The 15,220-nt window shown below is 36.9% G+C and overlaps 1 protein-coding gene across 1 annotated transcript; it reads left to right on the top strand.

The window, feature by feature from the left end:
- The first annotated feature begins 14,214 nt into the window (after positions 1-14,214).
- On the top strand, positions 14,215-14,949 carry LOC100338740 (uncharacterized). Its single transcript, XM_089303299.1, has one exon. The coding sequence runs from the start codon at positions 14,215-14,217 to the stop codon at positions 14,947-14,949; it is 735 nt and encodes a 244-aa protein (XP_089159425.1).
- The last annotated feature ends 271 nt before the right edge of the window (positions 14,950-15,220 follow it).

The following is a 15,220-nucleotide window of genomic DNA, read 5'->3' as shown; positions in this document are numbered from 1 at the left end:
AAATGGAATAGAACTACACTGAGCAGGGCCTTGTGGTTTGCGACTTCCTGCTTAGCCAGCTATCTTATCCGATACCACATATAAATGTAGTTAATGGTTTAAGTAATGACAAAATTAACTAAGCCAGCTGTTTCATATTAATTTTAATTAATTTATTTATTTATATTGATGTTATCTTCACTCTGATAAAATATAGTTTTTATGTGTCTTTTTTTCTAATTAATGTTTAAGCCACTTGAGTTATAAAATGCCTACATACCTGTTTTCTGATCCTATTTCATCTTCAGCTGTCAATATACTTTTCTGGGAAATACTATGGATTCCTATATATTCATATATACAATGGTCATGTGTTGGGGAGATATCAACAAATTCTACTTAATGGTCAAAGGGAAAAATAAATCTCTCTCCCACAATGTAGCTTGGAAAACTTCTCCTAAACATTCTAAGTCTCCCTTCGCTAACATCCATCCAGTATGTAAGAACTCAGAAACAGCAGAGTCAAAATCTATAGTCAAAACTTGGGAATTTTGTCCATTCTTTGGAACTAAGAGACTTGCATAAGTCATAAAAACATTTTTTAATTTCAAAGCTATATTTACTTTTATATTTAAATCTATATTTTCGGGGCTGGCCCCGTGGCTCACTTGGTTAATCCTCCTCCTGCCGCCCCGGCACCCCATATGGGCACAGGTTCTAGTCCTGGCTGCTCCTCTTCCAATCCAGCTCTCTGCTGTTGCCTGGGAAAGCAGTAGAAGACGACCCAAGTGCTTGGGCCCCTGCACCCGAATGGAAGACCAGGAAGAAGCACCTGGCTCCTGGCTTCAGATCGGCTCAGCTACGGCTATAGCGGCCATTTGGGGAATGAACCAATGGAAGAAAGACCTTTCTCTCTGTCTCTGGCTCTCTCTGTCTCACTGTCTGTAACTCTACATGTCAAAAAAATAAATAAAATCTTTTTAAAAAAGAGAAAGCATAATATTGAAAATATTAATTAAATGTCCTGTTAAATATCTGGTCCTTCAGATTTCTTTTTGTTTACATTCTTGAGATTTGAATTTCTTTTATCTTGAATAAATTTCAAATCACTTGTTGAGAAGAAAACAACCAGAGTGCTGATAAAGGAAAACACAACATAGCATCACTTGTGCTATACATGATAATGAATTTGAAGTACATAGAAGCACAGGACTAGTAAGAATGAAAAATGTGGGGGTGGGGTATTGGCCTAGAAGTGAAAATGTCTGTATCCCCTTCAGAGTGTTTGATCTCCATACCTGGCTCTGGATCCTGATGACAGCTATCTGCAATGAAGACTATTGGGAGAAGCAATGATCATTCAAGTTTTTGAGTTTATGACACTCACACGGGATACCCAAATGGTGACTTTTGGCAAGCACATTCCTAGCTATTGTGTGAATTTGGAAAATAAAACAGTAGATGGAATCTTTTCTATATCCTTCTGTCTCTCAAAAAAACTCAATTTTTTAAGTTTTTAAAAAATTAAAATATATAATATGTGGTGTTATTCATACACTATCCTCCAATTTATGGTGCAACACTACAGAAAAAGTTGCAAAAACAAGCAAACAAAACCCATTGCCAACAAAAGCAAACCCAGTAGCAGTAGAATTTGAAAAGGTTAGGTCACCGTAAAATGTCCAAATCACATCATAATCTCACACTCACACTTCCAAATTATCTTTTCTCAGCAGGGTAGAAATAGAGATTCAAACTGCATAACCTTTCATCCAAGGATACCATTGCTATGCTACAGAGAAGGCTTAAGTAACTTAATTCTTTTCACAAAACCTGATGTTGATATTTGGCAGTATCTAATCTGGCTGAGTGCCCTGACATGAATTGCAGATTCTCTGTGCTCCTTCTGAGAGGAGTTTGAGGAGGATGAAAACAGATGCACACAACTACAGATGGAGCCCAGAAGCCAAATAGCATGAGGCTCCTCGTTGCAACAGGAGTGGGTTTGGCAACCTCACACTGTTTTAAGAAATAAAGGTAATTTTCTATAAAGTAATTAGATAGTCACTCTAACAACCATTGCTCTGATTGTATTTTGTTTCCATTAACTTTAGGAAATATTCTCTGAAGGTAAGTAAAATGTGTTTTTGATTATTATTGGTTTTGGTTGTCATTTTTTAAGACAAGTAGAACGTTTAGGGTTGAAAGTGCTATTTAATTTGAAACATTTATCTACTGATCTCCACAACCAAAGCTGTTGTTGACATTTTTCACTCAGAAGTGACAAAATGAAAGATAGTTGTTTTCTGATCTAGAAACTTAATCTTAGTTCCAAATTACCTGATTTTCTAGTTATTGCCCTAAACCTCTCCGGACTACATTGCTTATCATTGCTCTCCTATTCTTAGTGAGCAGGAGCCTCTCCTACCTGTTCCAGAATGTCATTCCATCAGCACGCTGGCACCCAAACTCCCACCTCCTTCCCCAAGGGGGTTTCTATTCACTTGCTATCTCCTGGGAGGAAGTGAGATATTTCTTTCTCACATCCATTTGAAAGTTCTCACTCTATGTTCTGACCTCTACATTTTACTTATTCTGCCTTTGCAAGGTGGAGTGATTATCTCAAATTTGCCTGAATTCACTCCACTCTTCTTATCCTTAATTGATTACCACACATTATTACCATCAACTGATTTCCTGATAGCGAAATAGTGCATGTTATTCAAGACCTCATAACTCCCTCAGTTTAGAGCAGTTAATTTCATAAACCTTAAACTTTGGTGTACTGGTTAGATATTCTCAATCATAAGATGAAAATGGTAATTTAGGGAAGCAACTAAATGATGCTGAAGCTTGGATTTTAGTTTGTGGTCAGGGTATTTTGGAAGAAGCTTATGTTTTCCAAGTGATATTTTTTACAGTTGAGCCTTTGACTTTTTACTCCTAAGGCCTGTGAAAGACATTTAAATCAATTTTGCAGTGACTGTAGGGACTTAAGCAAAGGAATCACCTCATGAAAATATGCCCACATTCTCAGAAGTTCAGGGCATCTCCAGGCTTGGTAGTTAGTTGAACCACAGAAAATGATCACAAAGGGCCACTTGAGGTGCCGGAGTTCTCTGTAAGATAAATCAGGTGGAGTTTAACAGTCAACAGAATCTGAGGTCTGATAAGCAGAAGCTAGCTGCTCAGGGCTGAGGAAGTCAAAGGCATGGAGACTTTGATATTCCCTTCTGCAAAGGCTGGATGACTTGTGACCCTGCCAACCAACACCTGTACATCAATTGATACAGATGGTATTAGCATGCATAATTTCACTGCTTACTTCACAACTCCAGCATTTCCTAAGCAAACCTAACAAGCATAGATGAAGTAAAGGTTCAGTTTTAGGCAAAAGAACAGCTTACTCCTTTACATTCCTTGTCAGCATTCGTTGCCGTTACATCTTGTGGGAGCTGAATTCTACGTGTACTGCAGAGCAACAGGAAGATTCCTGCCTTAAATTGTTAATGTCGAGACTCTATGAGTAGAGCGAGGTGAGCTGCTCCAAATCTTTTATATATCCCCAGTCAAGAGAGAAACAACAAATGGATATGCTCTGAGATTTCTGGCTAGTGCAAAGAACCACATGAATTTATTAATTTCATGTGGGAAAGGTTCATACCTAAGAGGCGGCTTTCTTAAATATAAATATTTCCTTATGAGGCAGCAGCAGAACTAGTCACTGTGCTACAAAATTCAAAATACATACTTAGAAGAGTAGTGAATGTGCAGTGCCTATCAAGAGCCCAAAGTGATTACAGAAATGAATTTCAGAAATCCAAGACTCGAAGGAGAAATGGGAATTAGAAAGTCATGCAAGAAGGAAGTAGGGGAGCACCATCATCAACCTACCGATGGCTACTGTCTTGCTAGTAAGTCCAATTTCACAGGACTCAACTTCAAAAGTTGAGCGGAAAAGACTGTTGCTTCTATTTGTTTTCTACTGGTTCAAATGGAAGGAAAATAATTGTTTCACAGTTCCAGAGACTTGATGTCTAAGATCTAGGTATCAATAGGGTCAGATCTTCTGAGGACTCTCTCCTTGACTTACACATCTTCTTTCTGTATCTTCACAGGTTTCCCTCGTGTGCCTGACTGTATTCACATTTCCTCTTTCTAAAGAACTCCATTTATAATTGATTAAGGCCACTCGTGTGATCCCGTCTTGCCTTAACACCATCTCTAGAGATCCTGTCTCCAGTATAGAGTCACGTTCTGAATTACTGGGAGTCAGGAGAGCAGCATACGAATTTTAGGTAGCACAATTCAGACTATAATAATACTGTTTGGGAATGTCTAACAGTATCATACTTGATATCTACTTGTCCTTTACTTCTCCTGGGCTAGTTAGTCTTGGCAGCTCAAAAAAACTTGACAAAAATGCAGATATTTATGATTTAAAAAATAAGACTTGAAGACATCTTTCTGTTCTTCTTATGTATTTCTGGAATTGTGGACTTGTCATTCCTAAGGTGGTTCATCTTCTGATGACTGTAGTTTACTTTACACACCACATAGTTCCTGTTTAATTAGTGACTGTCAGTTTTCTAGCCAGCTCCAGTAAGCTCTCTTCTCTTCCCTATTTCTGACTCTGAAAATTGTTCCAAGTCATGGGTTGATTCCATGTGTTAACTCATATTTAAAGTTTTTTTTTTTCCCATTTTCATGACAGACCAAAGAGACATCAGTTTTGTGTCTTATTGAGGAAATCTTTACATCCTGCGTCTCTATGTAAGTTCTGATTGTTTAAAAACAGCTGAGTCTTCTGGTTTGTTTGAATGTATATTCATTCTAAAGCATTTTAGTGACCACTTTGTAATAATGACCACATCTGATCTATATTGTGTCATGGTGTTAAGGAATCTTGCTTACCAGATTTTATGTGCCTTCCTGAGATCTTTGACAGGCATTCAAAAATTCGAAGTTCCGAACACCAACTAATTAGGCTATTTGTATTATATAAAATGTACTGTCAAGATGTGAAGTGAGGCTAAATTTTAAGTCATGATAACATAAAATGCTGCTGATACAAATGTCCAAAATTACAAAAGTCTAATGATGTTGTTATGTTATCAGTCATGATAGTTATCTCAATGAAAAAGGCCCAGAGGCCTAAGGAATAAATGTTTTATGAAATCTTACAGGTGCTTTCTAAAATACTGTATGGAGTAAGCAAGTGCCTTTTTTGTTGGTTAATGAGTTTTACAATTTTAACAATGTCTTCTGCCATCTACAGTTTTGTGTTATCCTCCAAAAACTAAAAATCAGATATGTTGCTCATGGAAATTAAAACTTCGTTGGTTCTGTTTAAATGTATAGTCTTAGTTTCCAAAGGACTTCTTCTCCCTTGACTTTTATTGTATTCAATAATTTGGGACAGTTCTGTAAGCAGATAAAGCCAATAATAGACTACAGGTTTCAACTAAAAAAAAAATGCATGATTAATTCAGGTTACTAAAAACAGGAAGTAATTCTAATCAATTGATAATTTAAAAAACAGTTAAAGATTTTAAGAAGTTGCTATTGGGGGCTGGCACTGTGGTTTAGCGGGTAAAGCCGCTGCCTGCAGTGCCGGCATCCCATTTGGGCACCGGTTCGAGTCCTGGCTGCTCCATTTCCGACCTAGCTCTCTGCTATGGCCCGGGAAAGCATTGGAAGATGGCCCAAGTCCCAAGACCTGGAGTAAACTCCTGGCTCCTGGCTTCGGGATTGGCGCAGCTCCAGCCATTGCAGCCATCTGGGAAGTGAATCAGCGGATGGAAGTTGCTATTGAAACTGTTTTATTGTTCTAGTCTGTAAGGTATGTTACATGTTATACATGTGTACATATTGTATGTCTAAGGGGAAATTTATTAAGAATTCTGTTTTAATAGGCTTTTAGATAAAAGATTGCCCATTAAACTTCTAAGGTAACCCAAAGGAATTTTTGGTTCATGTGACCTAAATAAATCTCTGTATCAGAAGTTTTAAACTTGTTGGTAAAAAGAAACCACATTTTTTTAAGTCATTGACATGTTTGTGCTCAGGTTTACTTGTCAAACAAGTTACACTTGTGTTAAATATTCAAAAATATTTCCAACTACATGTACACTTAAAATTTATTAAAGGCATTGGACTTTCAGCAAGTGTTTTCATAAGTTGTTTTTTGCAGTTAAAATTGCTTGCTAAGTTTTCACTTGATATTGACAGTGAGCAATCTGAGAAGCCTATATGCTCTTCAAGATGAGAAACCAATCCTATTTTGAAGGACTTTCCATAGGAATTACTGTTTGATCTTCAGGCCTTATAAACGGATAGCTTATATTTTTCTGTAATAGTGCCTGGCCACATATAAAAATCCAGATAGCCTGATCACACATAAAAGGACAAATAGCACGTCCTAAATAAAAGCTTTCATTATGATATGATTTTACAGATAGTTTTATTTTGTCATGGGCACAGTAAACAGGCAAAACTTCCCTTTTCAAACCAAACTAAGGGAGAGATACAAAGTCTTACCCATTACTTCAAAATTTATAGACAGTTTGGATAAGGTGGTCTTTATGTTTGGGTTTATTTGGAAGAAAACAGCTCTCCTCATGGGCATCATCTTATTTCACAGGAGGAACATTGTCAGAACATGCCAGTGACCACAAATTTCTAGTTCAGGCAACCAAAGGTTAGGGATGGGATTGAGCACCCACCTTGGCTGACATCCTAAAGGCCTATTCAGTGGTCTATTTCTGCAGAGTCCAGGAGGAAGAGGAGTGAGCTAGGCAACAGGAACAATTTAAGAATAGGTGGCAGGCCAATTAATAACAGCTTTACACAGTGACCTGCCATCAGGGAGGCCCAGTAAGGCCAGTCCACCTCAAATGGCATTTGCTTTCTATGTGGAAAGCCGGGGCTTCAGAGAGACAGCAGTCATGACAAAGTCCGCCTCTGAAGAGTCCTGTCAGCTCTGCCAAGAACTGGGCCACTGGAAACAAAACTGCCCTGGGGTTGAAGGACTCCCAGGTCAGCACTGCAGACCCTGTTGGCCCCCTCTAAGCTGAAAATTCCTTCACTCTGCCCAGCTTCCAAAGGGAAACAGCCTTGGGTCAGTAACATTGCAGGTAGAGCTGTAAATTTCCTTTTAGAGATGCCACCTATTTGATACTAACTTATTCAGGCCAGCCCTCTGCCCAGGCCAGCTAGGTAATGAAAGTCAACAGGGTCCCTTCCCCTTCCTTATGATGTCTCTTCCAGCACTCCATGTGGAGGGATAGATAGATCTGGGCCTCATATACCTGGCCAGACCTTAACACCCACCTGATTATTAAAAAGTCCCTCTTGTCAGTTTCTGTTTGCCTCTTGATGGGAAAACTTCCTTAGGATATAGACAGCACCTATCTTAGGTCCTCTAACAATGGCTCCGTCCTTTGTTCTAGGGTCTGTATGTTTAATCTGTTAGATTCATTTTCTCCAGGCTTGGGACAATAAAATTCTAGATGGTCATGCATGTGAAACCTTGGATGGAAGCAGTTTCTGCAAGCTGGCCCTGGATCCTCCTTGAGAGGCCACCTCCTGCTGGAACCCTGTCTTTACCATGGGTGCCTAAAATAGGCACCATGGAGAGATCCTGGCTCTTCCAGGGATGAACCCTTCAGACCAAAGCAACCTGATGGCTATGACCACCACCCTCAACATTCTGTACCCTAAATGGTCCCCAGGACAATGACCCTCTGTCAGCAGAAAGTAGCTAAGACAAGATCAATGCCCCAGGTCCCTACAGTAGTAGAATGTGGATTAAAAGAGTGAGGGCTGAGGCCATCAGTTGAGCTAAGTGCCTGTGGACCCCTCAGGCTTTAGCAGAATGTCTTGTGCAGGATTTAAGCTGTCACAAGGTTTGCTCTGACACGTGCTCCCACCTCTCTTCACCATGACATCCTGTTGGACCACATCTTCAAGCTAGTCACAAATCTTCCACCCAAAACTTGCAGCCCCCACCCCCAGCCACCAGCAGAGAGATGTACCAAAAGTAGAACCTCTGGGACCCAGCCAGGATGATGGCATCAGAGGTGGGGGCTTTACCTGCTATGCCACAATGCCAGCCAGCCACATGAGGTATGATTTTAAACATCTTCACTACTCTACCCAATATCCTGCAATTATGCAAACACTGTTATAATACAGTACAGAATAGGACACCAGCTTGCTGAAATACATTAAAATTCTGAAACCATATAATTCATCTATAAATTCATGGTTGGAAATTTAAAATGATGTTATTATATATGACAATTCCTTTTATCTAGTCTGCATCTTCCAATCATTAAACAATAAACAGAAAAGGTATCGGGATTTTTTGCCTACCTTTCTTCTATTTAGTTCATTCAGAAGATACCAAAAACAAGGCCATCTTGCAAGTGAGTTAACTGAAAAGATATGACATAACATATTTGATAATAATGGAAATATTAATTTGACCAGGAACTTTTCAAAAATTATTAAAATACAGTGAATTACATGAAATTAGGTACTGGAACAAGGTTGCTGCTGCCATTTACTATAGATGGAAAGACATTCTAGGAAGTTTTGTTCACTATAAGCAACTAAATTGTGATGAAAATGAATGTAAAAATTACTGATAATGATAGTAGTAGTAAGGTACATACTTAATATGGCTCACAAACTTCTACATTCTTTACTACTTTCATTCTTTGTATTCTTTTTTTAAAAATATTTATTTATTTATTTGAAAGACAGAGTTACAGAGAGGCAGAGGCGGCGGGGGGGGGGGGTGGATCTTCCATCCACTGGTTCCAAATGGCCACAACAGCCAGAACTGAGCTGATCTGAAGCCAGGAGCCAGGAGCCAGGAGCTTCTTCCAGGTCTCCCACATGGGTTCAGGGGCCTAAGGACTTGAGCAATCTTCTGCTGCTTTCCCAGACCATAGCAGAGATCTGAATCAAAAGTGGAGCAGCCAGGACATGAACCGGCACCCATATGGGATACTGGTACTGCAGATGGCAGCTTTTACTACTTTGCCACAGCACTGGCCCCAAATTCTTTGTATTCTCATAAGGACATGATTAGATACTACCTATTGCTAATGAAACTGAGAGAGGAGTAAGGCATTAACTTGTCTAAGATAACTTTGTTATTAAGTAGCAGACTTCTACAAAAAGTAATAAATATAGAAACACGGTAATATACATATGAACACATTCTTCTAGATATATAGAAAATAGATATATAGAAACTAGATATATAGAAAATAATACAAATCTGGGGCCAGAGCTGTGGCACAGAGGGTTAATGCCCTGGCCTGAAGCTCTGGCATCCCATATGGACGCCAGTTCGAGACCCGGCTCCTCTGTTTCCAATTCAGCTTTCTGCTATGGCCTAGGAAAGAAGTAGGTGGCCCAAGTGCTTGGGCACCTGCACCCACGTGGGAGACCCAGAAGAAACTCCTGGCTCCTGGCTCCTGGCTCCTGGCTCCTGGCTCCTGGCTCCTGGCTCCTGGCTTGGATCGGTGCAGTCTGGCCATTGCGGCCATCTGGGGAGTGAACCATTGGATGGAAGACTTCTCTGACTCTCCTTTCTCTGTGTAACTCTGACTTTCAAATAAATAAATAAATCTTTTAAAAAAAGAAAATAATACAAATCATGAATACTGCTATAAAATTATGAAAAATTTCTAAAAATTGATGAAATCCTCATATAAAACTAAAAGTTGAACACTACAATGATCCTGTGATTAACTCATCCCTGTCTCTCAGAAGAAATCTCTGTCTGACATGATGGGCAAAGATTATTATATGATTTTGCATTTTGTTTAAATGAAATCACATTAAATGTATCTCCCTTGGATTCTGTGTTTTTAAGATTGATCAGGGTCGGCCAAAGTAATAGCTGTCTGCAAACGCGGGTCTGCTTCTGAGCTTTCTATGCTGATCTATTGGTTTCTTATCTATCGTTGCAAAAATACTATAAAATTTGTTTGATTATAGTTTGTTCAAATGTTAATGTTTCCATATTTCATGGTTGCTCTTGAATATTTGCATTCCAACAGAAATTTTAGGATTAAAATTTCAATTTACTCTGGCACATGTACACACATATACCCACAAACGCCTCTGCAGTTACTTTTTTGTGGGAACCCATGGAAAACATAAATAAATATGAAGATGTAATATGTTTCTAGTACTGAATCTTCTAGTCATGAGTATAGTCTTTTCTCTGTTATTTCTGTCCTTGTAATTGTTTTCAACGATGCTTTTACTTCTCTGTATTGGAGTACTGTGTACATTTATTTCTGAGTACTTGTTTCACTCTCAGTTTAACTCACAATAAAAAATTATTTTCAACAGTTTTTCAATATATGTTAGTATAGTTGGAGTTTCGCTTGAACCAACATCCAATAAACCTTCTAATCATATTTAATTTTAGTAATTAACTGTAAATTTTAGAAACTGATTTAACTCATTTGAGAGACAGACAAAAAGACAGTCAGAGCAAGCTCTCATCATCCACTTGTGTACTGCACCAAATGCGCACAAAGACTTGGGCCAGACTGAAGCCTGAAACCAAGAATGCAATCTGCATCTCCCAGATGAGTGGCAGGAATCCAGTCACTTGAGCCATTACTACAGCCTTCCAGAGGGTGCATTAGTAGGCAGCTGGAATCAGGAGTCAGAGCAGGGTACTGAGTTCAGATACTCTCATGTTGGATGCAGATGTCAACCATCAGGGCAATTATTTGTATCATGTTTTAAAAATTTTAAATGTTTGAAGTATCATTTGTAAATAGTGAGACCCTTATTTTCCCCCAATCCTTATATACATTCATACTTTGGCTAATTGTAGCAATAAGAGACTGCAGCACAATAGTGAAAATGATGGTCCTGGGTTTCTGTAGTATACTTGATTTAGAAATCTGTGTTTCATCATCTAGTATGTTTCTACAGAGTTTTGTTTTTTTCTTTAATTGAATTAAAAGAGTTCCTATCTAGTGAACTAAGAGGAAGTTGGTGGTATTAGTGGGTTGCTATTGGTTTTTATTCATGTAAATATGTTGGATATTTCAAATAGCTTTTCTGAATCTACAGAGATGTTTCTTGGCATAAAATGAGTTTTTCCTTTGTATTGTTATTATTTTAACTTACATCAGTTGATTCTCCTGTGTTAACTCAATCTAGCAATCAAGAATTAAACTCAGTTTGGTGATGATTTATTATTTATTTTATGCATCAGTACATTGGTGTATTATTCTTTTGGTTAAGATATTTGTATCTATGTTCATGACGTTTTAGCTCAGTTTTCCCTTCATTTAATGCTTCACTAGGTTTTGATGTCAGGGTACTACAGTTTTAGAACAAGTTGCTCAATCCATTCCTATCACTTGAAAGGATTCATGGAAATATAATTATTATTTTGTTCTAAAATATTTGGCTATGTTAAGTAGCTTGATATAATAATTTCACATTGAATACGTGTGTTAAAAAATCACAGTGTCTGACATTGTGACATAAGCTGTTGACTGTGAAGCCAGCATCTTATCTGGGCAACGGTTCTAGTCTTGGCTGTTCCACTTCTGATTCAGATCCCTGTTAATATATCTGGGAAAGCAATGGAAGATGACCCAAGTATTTGGGCCCCTACCACCTATGTGGAGGACCCGGATGGAGTTTTAGGCTCCTACCTTTGATCTGGCATTTTACTTTTCAAATAAATCTTTTTTTAAAGATTTTTAAATCTTTTAAAAGTCACATTATACTCATAATGTAGACAATTAGAATTTCTAAATTTCTTATAACTTTATTAATGTTTGTCACTGTTAATGAACCACACCCAGCATCCCCTATTTTTAATTTAAAATCCCTCTTACCAATCCCAGCCTCTTGTCCATTAAAAATAATTATAATTAAATAATAAAATAAAATACTTGGAAGAATCCACTGATGAAGCTCTTTGGGCCTATAGTTTATTTGGGAGAAAGTTTTTTAATTTTTAAATTCAGTTCATACAAAAGGCCAAGGATGACAGAAATTTTCTAGGTACTTTCAGTTCATGTCCAAAGCTTCATTCCAATTCAGCATTCCAATACAGAATGCCCAGAGTTCATTGTTTTCCTTTTCTTTTTTAGAACGGCTTTGGAATCTTAAAATACCATGGCCACAGGAGAATAAAAGCAGAAACATAAATATAAAAGTGGAGCCAGCACTATTAACTAAAATACTTTCTCATTTTAATTGTTAATGCAGATTACTGGATAACTCACTTTAACCAATTTAAGAATAAAAAAATGAAAACATTCTTAATTTTAGATTAATTGTAATTACATGTTATTGTGTCTTTTTTTACTATTTTTATAAAGGTAGGTAGAGATATATAGATGTGTGAAAAGTAAAAATAGTTTCAAATTTGCTACAATGTATAAAATCTCTACTAGATCTAGTTACATTAATATATTGACAAATCTTTATTCAAGTGAGAGTGGTGAGAGTTTTGTCCTATTCATACTATTGTACATTGTTTTCAGGAGTTCAACTTAAATTAGTAATAATAATAATAAAAACTTTGTAGAACCTATACAATGTTCAAATAATATTTTTTTATATTTCAACAAAAGTTTACATTTTGAAAAAATTATAAAATTCAATACTTTGTTGTTACTATTCTATCAATGGATATAGATTGCAGTATATAAAATTAACCTCATATAAGATATGAAGTAAATATTTGCCATACAATACCCTTGGTATAATAGACAAATTTATCTGATACTGATTATTGAGCCATGGTCATAGAATTCTTTAAAATATTTTATCTTTAATTGTATAGTGTATATTAGTATTTGTCAATTTCTAGCACATAACTATAAGCTATTTTGCTATAAAATAATTTTGAATCAATGTTAATATTTAAATTCAATACGAATTTCTCATTCCATGCAACATAAAATATAATATTACTTTTTAATTTTTTTTTCTGGAAGCCCAGGCTAAATGCAAACAACCAAACACAACATAGAGAATCCAGGTCAAGACAAAATGACATTATAGATGACATAATGTGCCTAATTGTTTCTGGTATTAATAGACATCAGACCTGCAGAGAATTCAGAGATCACAGAAATGTAAGTTGCTCTCTGTTTAAGTATCTGTAAAAAATACAAATCTTTGTAAATATTATAAAATATTAAAGAAGTTTTCTAACTGTTACTAGAACTGTGATACAATATATGATATTTTCTAGATCAACAGCAATATATATATTTATAGAAAATGTGTCTGTAACCCCATATTTATAGCAGCTCAATTCACAATAGCTAAGATATGGAGTCAACCCAAACGTCCATCAACTGCTGACTGGATAAAGAAATTATGGTAATATACATGAAGAAATACTACTTAGCCATAAAAAAGAATGAAATCCTGTCTTTAACAACAAAATGGATGCAACTGGAAACCATTAAACTTAGTGAAATAAACCACTCACAAAAGACAACTATCATGTTTTCTCTAATTTGTGGTAACTAATATAAAGAGTAATAAAAATGAGTATATGAGTGAAATTGACATTCTCAGATTTATTATTTATATTCCTCATCTATAGTCCTGAGCAACAGTGGCCTTTCTACTTACTACTTGTTGAATTCTTTATTTAGTCGAGGATTAAGCTTGTGATTATAAAGTAAATTGAAAGCATGTCACTGCAAAAATTAATGAATAAGGAAGGGAGTGAGGTAGGATGGTGAGAGGTTAAGAAGTATCATTATGTTTTTAAAACTGTATCTACGAAATACATGAAATCTGTTCCCTTTATAAGAATCAAAAACATTTAAAAATTCATTTCTTGTAGAATATTAATAGTTTAGTTGAAATGCTTTGCTCAGACAAATAATAACTCATTACCATTGACCAATCCAGAATTTAATAAAGAATAAGGTTATTAGTTGTTAATTTATATACGTTGAGATTTAGTTGTTAATTTGCTGACTTCCATCCATATGTTCACTGCTTTTTCCTGCAGTGGGTCTGACTGAGCCTTGCTTAGATGCCTGTGATACCGCTCCTTGTACAAGTCAACATACCAACCCTTTCTTTATGAACACATTGCCAACATACCTAAGGCTTCTGATGTTGCAACAATTATCAGTTCATCTGTGGCTGAGCCCAACACATCTAGAACATGTGTATTTTGCTCAGTTAAAGCAATATTAAAGAATGGCTGCCTCTGAATCAAAATGGATAAACAAAAAGAAGATACTGCATTTGTTTTCCTCTTTCTTCTCTTGTACTCAAGATCAAAATAAGCTGAAACAGGAATCTCATGAGATGGGAATTATACTTTCTAGAAACAATAAGGTATCCAGAGATGAGAACAAATCTCTTAGAAAGGAAAACAAGTCTCTTTGGGGAGAAAACAAAGCCCTTCGAGGGGAAAACAAAGCCTTTCGAATGGACAACCAGTTAATCCAAGACAGGAATCACTTCCTGAGGGAGCAAAACCAAATACTCTGGAACTTTGAAAGTTTGATTTTAGAGAGCCAAAATGCATCTCGGGAAAAGATCAGTGCCTTGAACATAGAAAGGAGCTCTTACTGGCAACAGAATTGGGCACTAGGTGCTCAGATCAAGGCTCTCAGGGAACAGGAGAAAGCCTTTGAGAATGAGGCAAAAGCTCTGGAAGAAGAGATAAAATCACTCCATGAGGAGATCGAGGCCCTGCATCACCAGAAAAGAGCAATCAAAATGGAGGAACTGGTCCTGATGAAGAAGGGTGCAGCACTAGAGATGGAAGAACAGGCTCTGTGGAAGGAGGAACAGGCCCTTCGCGAGGAGAACAAGGCTCTTAGAGAGGAACACAGCGCTCTGGAAGAGGAGGAAAAAGCCCTACAAGAGGAGGCAAAAATCCTTGAGAAGTGGAATAAGATTCTTCTGGAGAAACACAATGGATAGACTTGCTAGAAGAAAGTGCACTGTGATACAGCAGAGCAGACCTGCAACTTCAGTATGTAAATAGAAAACCTGGCAATCATTGATATTCCAAAAAACAAGGTCCTACATGCTGAAGGTAAAATACTTCAGATGAAGTTAGCGTCAAAATCCTGGAAGAAAAAAAAAAAAAAAAAAAAAAAAAAAAAAAAGAAGAGGTAATTCTTTAGATGTTTTAAATGTCAGACTACTATTGGTAACTATTACTTTGGGATGCAAAAGATGTATCAATCTA

This window comes from Oryctolagus cuniculus, chromosome 9 (assembly GCF_051225735.1).
Source record: "Oryctolagus cuniculus isolate XC-2025 breed Fujian yellow rabbit chromosome 9, ASM5122573v1, whole genome shotgun sequence".
NCBI classification, from domain to species: Eukaryota; Metazoa; Chordata; class Mammalia; order Lagomorpha; family Leporidae; genus Oryctolagus; species Oryctolagus cuniculus.
This window is presented reverse-complemented; position numbering and strand designations above follow the sequence as displayed.